The sequence below is a fragment of the Ursus americanus genome, chromosome 28 (genome assembly GCF_024610735.1).
Source record: "Ursus americanus isolate L20-20 chromosome 28, mUrsAme1.1.p, whole genome shotgun sequence".
NCBI lineage: Eukaryota > Metazoa > Chordata > Mammalia > Carnivora > Ursidae > Ursus > Ursus americanus.
The window spans coordinates 29,184,974-29,197,855 of NC_142154.1; the positions used below are offsets into that span (position 1 = coordinate 29,184,974).

A 12,882-nucleotide genomic window follows, 5' to 3' on the forward strand; every position below is an offset into this window, starting at 1 on the left:
GTGGGAAGTCTGGGAGGAGGTGCCGGCAGGGGCGGTGCCTTCTGAGGGCTGTAGGGGCATCGGCCTGCCTCTCCCAGGCTCTGGGGGCGGCTGCCAGTCCCTGCTGTTCCTCGGCTTGGGGACGCATCCCCCCAGCCTCAGCCTTCCTGTTCACAAGGAGCTCCCGGGTGTGTGTGTGTGTGAGTGTGTGTCCCCAGAGTTCCCTTTTAGAAGAACACCAGTCAGATTAGATTAGGGCTGTCTCTAATGGCTTCATGTTACCTTGATTACCTCTGCAAAGACCTTATCTCTAAATAAGGTCACATTCTGAGGTCCTTGGGGTTAAACACAAACATAGCTCTTGGAGGGAGTATACAGTTAACCCGTAACACCTCCCCATTTGCTTCCCTCTACCTTCCTGTTGGGTGGGTTGGGTATGACTTGAGATCTTGGGGACCTAGCTGTTGTCTTGCTCTTCCCCTCATTTAACCCCAGGCCCCGGACACAGCTGCAGAAAGACTGGAGGGGCCACAGGAGGGGCCACTGTGAGGAGGGGTGGGCACGGCTCAGTGAGCCCCCGCAGGCTCGGGTCCAGGCTGGGGATCGGGCTCCCGTTTGCAGGCCAGGCCCAACCTAGACCCAAGAGCCTGTGTGAGTTTATGGGCATGAGAGGATAGGGTGGGGGTCCCCTCAGATGGACCAGCAACAGAGCAAGATGCAGGCTCTGGGGAAGAAAAGCCAGATGGCTGCCAGGATCTAGAGGTGGAAGGTGGGGAAGAGCTAAAGGCTGCCTGGGGTTCCCTCAGGTCAGCGTGGCCCGGGACTGCCCACAGCCCAGAACAAAAAGGAGAACTTGGACAATACAGTCTAGAAGGGAGGCCAGTGTCCCTGAGTCCTAGCCACCCGCTCTCTTCCCACAGGCACAGGCCACAGCAGAGCCCCCGGGCAAGCCCCCAGAATCTGCACAGGACAGGTGAGCTCCACTCCACCCTTAGGCCCCCTGCAGAGGTCTGGGAACCAGACTGGCACCTGCTGAGTGGGCACCAGTCAAGCACACTCTCCTCAGCTTCTGCCACACAGCCTGTCGGGGAGGTCCCTGTGGAATTCTCCCTGGGCCCCCCAGGTGGGGAGGACAGGGTTCCTAAGGACACAGATGAGGCTGTGGCCTGGTGGCCATGGCTGTCTTGGCTCAGCTCTTCGTCGGTACACTGGGCGAGGTGTCGGCACTACTCAGGGGTTCTGATCCTCACTGATCCTATGACCCTGTTTGGTTTACCCAGTGGGTCACCCTCCCCGGGTCACACTATCTCCAGCTCTTAAGAACTGGGCCTGTGCCCCAGCCGAGTGGCCCACTGGCCTTGGGTGGGCTAATGATGCTCAGAATGGGGTGGGGACGAAGGGACAGATCTTGCTGTCCCTACCAGGCCCCAGGAGCTGCCAGAGCCAAAGCTGGCAGAGGAGCCAAGGAGTGTTGAGGGTGGGCACCACCAGAGGCAGAGGGGAGAGCTCGGGGGCAGGCAGGGCAGGAGCTCCTCCTGCCCCCACAGGAGGTAAAAGCTGGTTGGGGTCCTGGCTGCCCTCCCTCAGATCAAGGTGGGGGCAGGGCTAGAGATGGGGCTCCTCAGGCAGAGGACAAGACTCTGATCCATCTTTGCTGTGTGGCCCAGGCCCTCTAAGACCACACTGGGCCCTGGTGACCAGGGACCAGAGTAGCTGAGACCAAGGCCATGTGGGGAGGTGAAGGCAGGGCTGAATTCAGGAGGCAGGGAGGGTGGGGTGCCTGGCCCGTTGGAACAAGTGACTTGGGATCAGGGTGTGCTCACTGAGGGCCAAGAGCAGACCCTAGACCCATCCCAGGCTGGAGCGCCTGGTGGTGCCACCCTTGCACTGTTGCGGGGTGGCCCTGGGAGGGGCCCGGGCACACAGGGTGGGCTTACCAATCAATGCAAAGTGCATCAGGGCCTGCATGCAGGGAGACGGGAGGATCTGGAGATGGGGAGGGTTTGGAGACCTGGTGTCCTCTCAAGAGCCCTCAGGCTGGGTGGTGTAGCCTATGGGGAGCACTGAGGGAGTATCACCCATTTGTATTTTTGGATACGCGGGAATATGAGGGCATCGTGCTCCCTCCCCCAAGTGCTGTTCTATCAGCCTCTCCCAGCACCTGATGGCCATTATGCCCCTTGTTTGGGTCAAGGCAGGGTCCCAGGCAGGCCCCTGTGAGAATGGGGCTCCGGGACCAGAGTGGGGTGATGTCCTGAAGCACCAGATCAGGTTAGGAGCCAATGACCTCCTCTCCCCGCCCCCCTTGCCCAGACTTCCCTGCAAGAGGTGGGCTTGGAGCTGGCCTAGTTGTGAGCTGAGCTCCAGAGAATCTGGGATCCGGAGCTGGAGGGGCTCAGCAGCCGGCCTCAGAGGGTGCCCAGAACCCAGTATTCAGCACTGCTTCGCCTCTGTGCCTCTGCCGGGCCTGCATGCCCAGGGGGCCCACAGTCCCCTATGCTCATCCCACGTGCCCCTGATCTGCCCCTCCCAGACTCGGTCAAACCCCTCCCCACCTCTCACTGCCTCTCTGCCCTCCTCCCCAAGGTGGCAGAGAGCCTTGCCAAGAAGCTGGGGCTAGAGCAGCAGCTGAGGGCCCTGGAGCAGGAGCTGGTAGAAAAGTGAGGACCATGGAGGGAGGGGTACCCGGATCTGAGGGGCTCTGAGGGAAGAAATCTCCCTCCCTCACAGAGGTGCTCACAGCTCTTCTCCTTTCCATAAGGATTTGGGATAGACAGGAGAGGGCATCCGGGGACACGCTGAGAGAGCCCTCTCATCCCCTGGGCAGGGGCCGGGGGACACAGTGCCAGGCCTGGGGCTTGATGTATCTCTTGGCCTGCCTTCTCTCTGAGGAGGGGAGCACAGGGGGAGAAGCAGGAGGGGCATGGCTAGGTGGGCTCTGGAGGGACAGGGTGTTAGGACTTCTGGGTTCCTGGGCCTGCGGTCACAAATGAAAGGAGAGTGGCGTTCAGAGCCAAAGAGTCCTGTGCTCGTGTCGGCTCCACCACTCACCCACTCAGTGAGGAATGAGCAAGTCTGCCTTCTCGGGGCCTTAGTCTCCTCATCTGTAAAATGGGGATACCATCCTACCTACCTCAGAGGATGATGTGAGGATTACGTGAGACAGTGCACCTGGCTCAGTACCTGCTGCCGGTCCCCCTGAGTGTCCCCTGGGGTCCAGGTAGGGTCAGTACTAAAGTCATAGAACGGTGGAGGTGTGCCCAAGACCCCCGCATATAGGGCTTTAGTCACTAAGTCTGTTTCTCCAGTATTTCATCAACAAGGCATTGTTCACAATTAATAAACTCAGGAAACAATGTGTAATATGCAGCCGCCAATGACAGACAACGTAGCATGTTGCACTGCCCGGAGCAGCTCCTGCTTTATGCTTGAATACCACGGAGGTCCTCATCTTTCTGACCCTGCATGGAGGAGCCTCATGGGCGAGCCTCATGGGCTGGGGACTCCTATATCTTTTCCCTCAGCTGCTCTCTGGGGATCCCTAGAGAATGCGGTCATATCTGCCGGTGGGACCTGGGAGACCCCAAGAGTTCTGACCCTCAGGCTGGGAACAGGGTCTGGTACAGCTCTGAGCATTCCAGCACCGGGAGGGCAGGAACCTCCAGCCACCTCTCAACCCCTGAAGGTAACAGCTGGGTCTCTCCAGAGGAGCAGGCAGACCCCTGCCTCCCTGGGGGACCCAGGCCCAGTTTCTCTGCCTCCGTCTCCCCATCTGCAAGCTGGAGGGGGAAACAGGAACAAAGGGTCCTTCCAGCTTGGGACTTTGCTGGTTCTGAATTGATTCCTCAGCTCGCCTCCCCTTCCCTGAGTAGAGCTGGAGTTACTCCACACCTGGTACCTGTCCTGCCTCTCTGCCCTCTACGGGGTCAGATGCCGCTTCATCTGTCCTCAGATGTCAGACAAAGTCCAAGAGCCAGGGAGGAGAGGTCTGAGAAAAGCTGGCAACTGGGGCAATGCCCAGACTGGGGGAGAAAGGTGGTGTGGAGACTGAGGCCTAGAGCCACCAGGGTAGAGGCTCACAGCTTCACTCTGCCACACAAGAGACTGAGGTCAGCCCTGTGCCTCAGTGAGCTGACAGCGGACTGACAGGCTTCAGGAACCAAGGGTGGGCAAGGACTCCCTGGGTTGAGGGGAGGCCTGTATGGTTATGCCTTTAGCCCCCCATGCCAGGGTTTGTGTCAGGCCTGAGCCATGGGACCTGTCATAGGTGGCTGTGGTCAGAAGCCTCCCTGTCCCCTGCCTGCCATAGGGCCTGAAATGCCCATGTTGGCACAAAGTTCCTGACTCTCGGTGGATGAGGCCACCTGCTCTTTCCCAGGGGGACCCTTGTGGCTAGGAGTAGAGCTGGGCAGGGAGTGGCCAGTGGGGAGCTGGGGTCCTCGTGGGGCTTGGTGGATCCATTCACCGCTCTGCTGCCGGCAGAAGGATGACCATGGACCTTCTGCCTTACTGGGGAAGGCCTTGGGCACTGGGCTTTAGAGTTTTCAAAGTGAGTTCTGATTCACTTCTGTCTCAGATCACTCTATAGTCCCCATTTTACAGATAGGGAAACTGCCCAGACAAGGGCAGTAATGTGCCCAAAGTCACACAGCAAAACAGCAGCTAAGCTGCCTGGTTCCCCTAACCTGTCCCAGAAAGGTGGTTTCTCAGTTTCTGAGCTTGATAGAATGGCCATCTTCAATGGCCACAGGCAAGGCCGGCTTAGAGTTAACCTCCCTCGAGGTCACCTGGCCATTTTTCTCTTTCTGAACTTCCTTCCCCACTCTGCTGTGTGTTTCCTTGCCCTACAGAGCTTTGTCAGCTGGGCCACGTGCTTCCAGAATCGGAATCCTACGCAACTCCGTCACTCTATACTCCCTCCATCTACTGACTTAACTGAAGCAGAGTTTTGCAGACGGGGACTCTGGCAGGGTGGAAGGACAGAACACTTCTGAGATTGTTTCTCCAGCGTCGTCTTCTGCAAAATGTTCTCTGCCCTCCCTGCCATTCACACCACTGCTGTGCGGGCTGCTGAGTTCTCAGTGGATGGGTCCAGCACTGGGTCCTGAGCCCAGCTGAGCCAATGGGCCCTTCCTGATCACTAGACTGGAGACAAAATCGTAGTCTCTCCAGGGCTGAAGACTGGACACAGAGAGAACTTGGGAACTGTCAACTGATCTGTTTTTCACAGTGGAAAAAGCTGAATTTCAGTGAGAGCAAATGGAGCCGACAATTCCCAGGAAGTGGAATTGGGATGGAGAGGTTTTGGTTCAGCCCAGGAGGTCTCTTGTATGGAGAAGACATAAACTTGACCTTTGGGATGGTCATGTCACGTTGCTCTGTGGTCTGGGGAGCAGGGTGAGCTGGTCTTCAGAAGGAGAGGAGTACCTTCCATGGGCAGCGCTTGCTGAGGCCAGCCCCAGGTCCCGCTGTCCTTGGGCTCCTCCACACCCCGAAAATAAATCCCTCTCCTTTCTGCTTACATGGGCCCGAGAGCTTTGGGTCCCCTGTCAAGGACCCAGTGCGCTCCAAACCAGAGCGCTGCCCTCCCGGAGGGCCCTCTCTTCAGGCCAGGCACCCACCCTCCACCGGCTCACTCCCGCAGACCGGCTCCTCTTTGCTTCCTGGCACAGAGGGCGACCCCGCCACCCCCTTGGCCTTCTTGTCTGTCTCTGTTTCCCAGCTGCTGTCGGGCTTCGTACCTCACTGTTTCCAAGCGCAGCAGGGCCCCCACTCATCCCGCTCCTGCTTCTCTGGTCGGTTCCTTCTTCCCTTCCCTCCGGTGATGATTCCGAACCTTCTTTCAGCAGCCGCAAGCCACCAACTCCCCTTTCCTTCTGGACGGGGACCGTCAGGCAAGGCGCAGTCGGCGTCCGGACTTCCCTCCCCGCGCCACGCCTGGTCACCCCGCCTCCTTGCCCCCATTGGCTACGTGGAGGGCACGTGACCAGCCCTGGCCAATGAGGTGGGGGAAGGTTGCGACGCGGAGCCCGGGCGGCTACTCCGGGAGAACCCTGGGGCTGCTAGTGGCCGGCAGGTGACTCCCGGTTATGCAGAGCAAGGGGGACGTGGGCAGAACGGAGACTTGGGACAACTAAACACCCCCTCCAACCTCTGCTTCGTCGCCCCTGCCCCTCACTGAAGGCAGGCACATGCAGGAGAGATTAGGGCAGCTGATTAGACTCCGTTCCCAGCCCTGCCATTCACTAGATGTGTGACTTCTAGCACACTTCTCTTCAGTTTCTTCATCTGTAAAATGAACAAAGTCACTGCCTCATAGGGGTATGGGTGGCGTGGAAATGAGACAGTGTGTATAGAATGCTTAGCAGTGGCAGGGAGGGCAGACACTGGGCTCTGTCGCCATGAATCAGAACCCCTGCAAGTTCTTCTCACTAGCTATAGGACCTCAGGCTAGTTACTCAACTTCTGAGTGCCTCGGATTCCTCATGTGTAAAATGGGGATAATAGTCCCATCTCATAAATGTGTAGAGGATCCAAGGAGTTAATTCTTGCTTAGAATTTAAAACAGCACACACCAGCCTTCAGAAATTTGCTGTCAGTTCTCCTGGGGGATCCTTGCAGTTCCTCTGGGGTACAAACCTAGGAGCAGAATTGCTGGGCCTGTGTCACTTTACTAGATAATGTCAAAGTGTTTTCCAAAGTGGTTAGACTAATTTACACTCTCTTGGCAGTCTGTGAGAGCTGCCATTCCTCCCCATCCCTGCCGAGACCTGGTATATTGGAAGACTAAAGTTTGTGCCAATCTGATGGCGTAGAATGGTTTTCTATGCATTTCCCTGATCACAATGAGGTCCAGCCATTTGTATTTCCTCTTCTACAAAACACCTGTTCGTGACTTTGCCCCCTCTCCCCAACCCTTCTTTTCACTTTTTTTTTTTTTTAAGATTTTGACAGAGAGAGAGAGAGAGAGAGAGAGAGAGGGAGGGAGGGAGAGGGAGAGGGGGAGAGAGAGAGAGAGAGAGAGAGAGAGAGAGAGAACAGCAGGGGGAGCAGCAGGCAGGAGGACAGGGAGAAGCAGGCTTGCCTAGCAGGGAGCCCGATGCTGGGATCATGACCTGAGCTGAAGGCAGACGCTTGTCGCTTGTCGACTGAGCCACTCAGTCACCCCCTTCTTTTTGCTTTTAACAATAAGCATTAAAACACACACACACAACCACGCACACACCATTCTGGCTAGCGTTCATTTTGTGTTGCGTCTTCTCCCAGGTTGTCATTTTATTTAAAAACCTCTGATTTTTAAAATATTTTATTCATTTATTTGACACACAGAGAGAGAGAGAGAGCGCGCACGCGTGTGCATAAGCAGCGGGAGAGGCAGGCAGAGGGAAAGGGAGAAGCAGACTCCCCGCCGAGCAGGAAGCCGGACCCTGAGATCATGACCTAGGACTAAGGCAGAGGCTGAACCAACTGAGCCACCCAGAACCTCCCCTCAAGTTTGTCATTTTAAATACCAGTATCTTTTGGTAAACTCTTTTGGAGGGTCTAATTTGAGAAATTCTTCCCTTGCTCAAGGTCTTTACGATAGTCTTGTGTTTTAATTTGAAATGGGACAGGGGCGCCTGGGTGGTGCAGTCGTTAAGCGACTGCCTTCAGCTCAGGGCGTGATCCCGGTGCTTTGGGATCGAGCCCCACATCAGGCTCCTCCGCTGGGAGCCTGCTTCTTCCTCTCCCGCTCCCCCTGCTTGTGTTCCTTCTCTCGCTGCCTGTCTCTGTCAAATGAATAAATAAAATCTTAAAAAAAAAAAAAAAGAATTGAGTGGCCTGGCGCCTTGTTCTTCCTAGATTCTCCAGGTCTGTCAGGAGCCTTACTCATCTGCCACTTTCTCCCTCAGCATCCCCCCTGCAGTCACTGTGCACTGTTCCCACCTTGAAGGTCTCTGGACCCTGCTTCTCATCTCTGCACTCTCATAGGCTAGGGCCGCTGCGGCTACACGTGGCAGCCCCTGCTGTGTCACAGGAAGCTGTCAGGTGTGATACCAACTACTGGTTACCAGTTATTAAAGGACTAGGGGTGCCTGACTGGCTCAGGTGGAGTGGGCAACTCTTGATCTCAGGGTTGTGGGTTTGAGCCCCACGTTGGGTGAAGAGATTACTTTTTTAGAAAGCACTAAAAAGGCACCTGGGAGGCTCAGTCAGTTAAGTGTGATCCTGAGGTCCTGGGACTGAGCACCGAGTTGAGCTCCCTGCTCTGTGGGGAGTCTGCTTCTCCCTCCCCCCCCACTTCTGCTCTCTCTTGCTCAAATCAATAAATATTAAAAAAAAAAAGCACTAAAGGACTGATCATTTCTTTCAAAAGGTGTTTAGAGATCAGTGAGAGAGTGGGGCGCCTGGGTGGCTCAGTCATTAAGTGTCTGCCTCTGGCTCAGGGCGTGATCCCAGGGTCCTGGGATCGAGCCCATCAGGCTCCTCTGCTGGGAGCCTGCTTCTTCCTCTCCCACTCCCCCTGCTTGTGTTCCCTCTCTCGCTGGCTGTCTCTGTCAAATAAATAAATAAAATCTTTAAAAAAAAGAAAGAAAGAAAGAAAGAAAGAAAGAAAGAAAGAAAGAAAGAAAGAAAGAAAGAAAGAAAGAAAGAAAGAAAGAGAAAGAAAAAGAAAGAAAAAGAAAGAAAGAAAAAGAAAGAAAAAGAAAGAAAGAAGAAAGAAAGAAAGAAAGAAAGAAAGAAAGAAAGAAAGAAAAGAAAAGAAAAGAAAGAAATCAGTGAGAGAGGCTCAAGACTGCCCCAGTGTCTCCCTGACTTGCTAGCACTTCCAGAAGGCAAAGAGGTCCCCATTTGTGGGCCTCGGAGCGGCACGGACCAGTGAGGTGTGTATTGTTGTGGAGGAGGGCAGCTCCGGATCTCCCATGCTTTCCCTCCCTGCCCGTTTCTCTCGGTGGCACCAGAACCAGATCGCAGCCACAGGATGTGCATCACGGGTTGGGCACTCTGGGGTCTCGCTGCCCATTGGGAGAGTCACAGAAAGCACCTGAGAGACCTGCTTGTGTGAAGAGGTAGAGGTTTATTGAAATATAAACATTCGAGAACATGTAAGATAGAAAAAAACCACCACATATACAGACACTTGCTGCGAGAGGACGTCTGAGGTATTTATCACTGCCTAGGCTACCCATGTGCTAGCACATTTCCTGATCAGAGTACACATGGACGGGAGGGGAGGGCGGCCAGAGCGGCCCTGGCCCACAGCCTGCCCTGTGGCCTTCAGGGAAAGCTTCTCTTGCCTGGGGCCCTGCTCCTGGGACACCTGCTGGCATCCCCACTCATGGGCTTTCAAGCTGCCTGGGGATGGGGAGAGGATCCAATGACCAGAAAGCCACAGTGCGCTGTCCCTGCGTCCTCCGGCTGGGAAGAGTCCATCCTTCGTGACCAAACCCCTGAGAAAGACACACTGGCCAAATGTTGCGACACTTTCAAGTGCACCCAGCGCCAGCCAACTGGGCTCCTCCTGGCACCAGATCCCAGATGCCCTTCTCCACCCACCACCTGCGCTTACCTGGTGGGAAAGGTGGGGACGGCTCCTGAGGCCAGAAGAGGGTCAGGCCCCAGTGGACGGGGCTGTGTGAGTGTGTGTGTGAGAGCGAGTGTGCGGAAGGCTGGGGTGGGGAGCGAGAAGACGCAGTCCAGCAGAGCTGCAGCTTACCGGGCTGAGGTAGCTGTTTTGTGCTCAAGCTTTTGATTTCCCTTTCCTTTCGTAGACGGGGGCCGAACGCTAGCCGTGGGAGGGCTCCTGCCGGCGGCGTGGCCTGTCACACCAGAGCCCGATGACATCACAGTGGGTGGTGTTCTGAGCTCTGCAGGGCATACTCAATGAGAGGTGAGCCTTGTGTGACAATCACTCATCTTTCCAACATGGGAGCAGCCTGCCCCAGACCAGGGACACAGAGGAGGACGGAGTTCACAGCGTTCCTTATCCCCTGGGGTGGCTCAGCCTCTCCGGCCTGCCCCTACCCTGAGATGGGACTGCTGAGTGAAGCGCAAACGTTCTGGCCCCACCCTGGGGAGCCAGGGAGGGGTGCGGGACAAGCTCTGCTCCGCCAGGAAACGGGTCAAGGGCCATCTCCCAAACTGTGTGATCCCAGGACCCCACCTTCCTGAGCACAGGCCTCTCGTTCCCCCGCTTCCCCCGCCACTGTGATCCCTGAGTCATCTCTCCTGCCTGCCTCCCCGCCCCCTCACTGGGGTCTTAGTGAAGGGCTGGAGGGGCTGGGGTACCAAATGTTTGCTCGGTTTTGGGGGTGATCTGCTTTCATTTCTTTGGTGCTACAATAACAACAATAAAAATTAAAAACAAGAAAGTCAGCAAAACACATATAAAAAAGATTTCAGAGATGCAAATACTTCCTGAAGAATCAAACATCAACAATTACAAATCTGAGGTATTTCGACGAACCTGACATCAGCAGGTTTGGGGGTGCTGGGGCTGAGGTGGCCCCATGAGAAGGGAGGACCCAAGGGACAAGTGGGCTGTTCTTGGGAAAGCTGGCCAACATGGGCGAGTGAGGGCGTGAGGTCTGGGAGGGCCAGAAAAGGGTCAGTGTGAAACGGGTGCCAGGGCCTGCCTGGGCAGCCCCCTGAGGCTCTGCCTCTCCCTCAGCAGGTACCCGGTAAGCCCTGGGACTTGAGGACTGCCCTCATGTGCCCCTTCCTGGGAGCACTAAAAGGGGAGTGTGGGGCCCTGAGGACTGCTTCAAGACTTGAATGAGGCACCCACACCCCTGGAACCAAACATGGTAGGCAGGGTGGGTTAGGAGGGCCCCATCCCATGCTCAGCAGAGAAGGGCCGCGAAGGCATGGTCTTGGCCCCTAGTAGCCCCACGTGGGAGTTAAAGATTGGAGGACTGAGCAAGGGAAAAGGCCAGTGACCCTGGGGTCACGGCAGAAGGCAGGGGAAGGGCAATAAATTAAAGGGGAAGGGCTGTGGAGGGCCTCCAGCCCTGTGCCGGCTTACAGATTGTCAATACACTGTGCCCGGGACGGGAGGTGGCCTGGGAACCCGGGAGGAAGCTGGACGCCCGCAGACCCCGCCCGGTTCTCCAGGACGATCCCTGATTGGACAACGCTGCCCTGTCCTGCCCCTGCAGCTCTCCCTGTCCCCAGAGTACAGCAGGACCTGAACGGAGCCTGGACAGACGGACATGTCCAAACTCTCAACATCTGGCCAAATGGTGTTTGACATGGGCTCCGTGAGATGAGGTAAATTCTGTGCATCAACCTCCTCTGCTCTCGACAGGAGAGTGGGGTGCGGGGAGCCGGGTCCTGCCCCTCAGAGGGACCAGCTGGTGGAGGGCTCGGCGCTGGGGGTGCCCCGGGACGAGGTAGGACTTGGCGAGCAGTGAGAGCTGCTGCTGCCGCTGGCGCTGCCACCCACACTCTGGGGGGCGGGCCCCGCGATGAGGTGGACCACGGGCTTCTGGGCAAACAGCACACCTGGCGGGGGAGGGGGGAGCGAGTGTGAGCCGCTGAGGAGACGCGGCAGGCGTGCTGCCCCCGCACGTGTGCACCGCGCCGGCCACCGACCGCAGTCCGGAACACCTGCCCTCTCAGGTGCTCACGGGCCGGCGGGGGGGCAGAAGAGGTAAACCAGTGCTCTGCGGGTGCTGCTCCCCTCCCTCGGGGCTGGTGAGGACCAAGGGAAGGTGTCAGAAGGCAGGGGCGAGCTGGTCAGGAAAGGCTCCAGGGGAGAGCATGCCTGGGCTGGGCTGGCAGGAAGAGCAGCCGAAGGAAGGACTGGCGTGCCAGGCAGAGCTGTGACAGAGCTGCGGCGGGGAGGCTGCCTGGCAGCGTGGACTCAGGAGCAGGAGTGCCAAGGCAAGGCCTGGTGGCAGGTGAGGCTGGAGACACAGGAGGCCTGTATGCCTCTCAGGAGGCAGGTGTTACCCTACACCGCGGTAGCGGTGACGCCCCTGGACGTTTTAAGGGGAGGGACATGATGAGATCGGTGTTGTAAAATGCTCTCTGTGCGGCGGGGAGGAATCGGGGTGATGGAGGCCTGCAAGGAAGCTACTCCAACAGTGGGGAGAGGCCCAAACCAGCGTAGCAGCGGTGTGGGGTGGCAGGAGAGTGGGAGACGGCAGAGTAGGGGGGGGTCTGCTCGGCTCTGGGGGCTCTTGGGAACAACTTCCTGGTTCCTGGCCTGCGCGACTTGCAAACCCACTGACAAAGGGCACAGGTGGGACAGGTTGAGGCAGGTGAGGTCCGGGGAACCTTCACCTCTGACTGCTCCCCATTCTGAGAGGACGTGCTATCTCCTCCTTTCTCCTGAGAGGATGAGAGGATTATCAGCTCCAGACACGAATCCCCTCCTTCTCTGCTTCCTCCGTGGACCCACTCACAGCCCCCAAGCCAAGCCTCCTAGACCATCGAACACCACCAGATGGCAAAGAGCACTTAGGCCTTGCCTGCTGGCTTGCTGGGGTCTCCTTGAGGGGCCCCCATGTCAGGCAGAGACCTCTGAATGTGGCCTCTGAAGCACCAGCCATGCGGTGACTGGCAAGGCAATCTGGCATCGCTCTTCTCTGTGGGCTGCCTCGAGGAACTCTGTCCCTTTCCTGGCTGCAACCCTGTGCCCACTGCTGGCGGCCCAGCAGAGATCCAGAGCATGAGGCCTGCCCCACGGGAGCCCAGCCCCCAGCCCCACCCCCAGGAGCATTCAAAGGGACAGAACATGCCCTGAGGATATGCCCCCAGGGAGATGGAAGGTGCGGCTTTAAAGTCTCTCCAACAGGCACCTCCCGGGCCCTGTGGCCCCACTCATCAAGCTACTCTTAGTAAGAGTCGCTGGGCTTGTTCTCAACCTCACACCTAAACCAAAGAAATGGGGGTGGGGAAAGGACTGGTTTCCAGCAA

At 57.2% G+C, this 12,882-nt stretch overlaps 1 protein-coding gene across 4 annotated transcripts in view; it reads right to left on the reverse strand.

Annotated features, from left to right (window-relative positions):
- Positions 1-9,393: 9,393 nt before the first annotated feature.
- The window catches only part of ARID3B (AT-rich interaction domain 3B), a 109,436-nt gene continuing 105,947 nt past the window's right edge, over positions 9,394-12,882 (reverse strand). For all 4 annotated transcript variants that reach the window (XM_045795203.2, XM_087856788.1, XM_045795205.2 and 1 more), the window contains one exon: positions 9,394-11,463. In XM_045795203.2, coding sequence (XP_045651159.1) covers positions 11,300-11,463 — 164 coding nt within the window. In that variant the 3' untranslated portion in view covers positions 9,394-11,299. The remainder of the gene's footprint in view (positions 11,464-12,882) is intronic.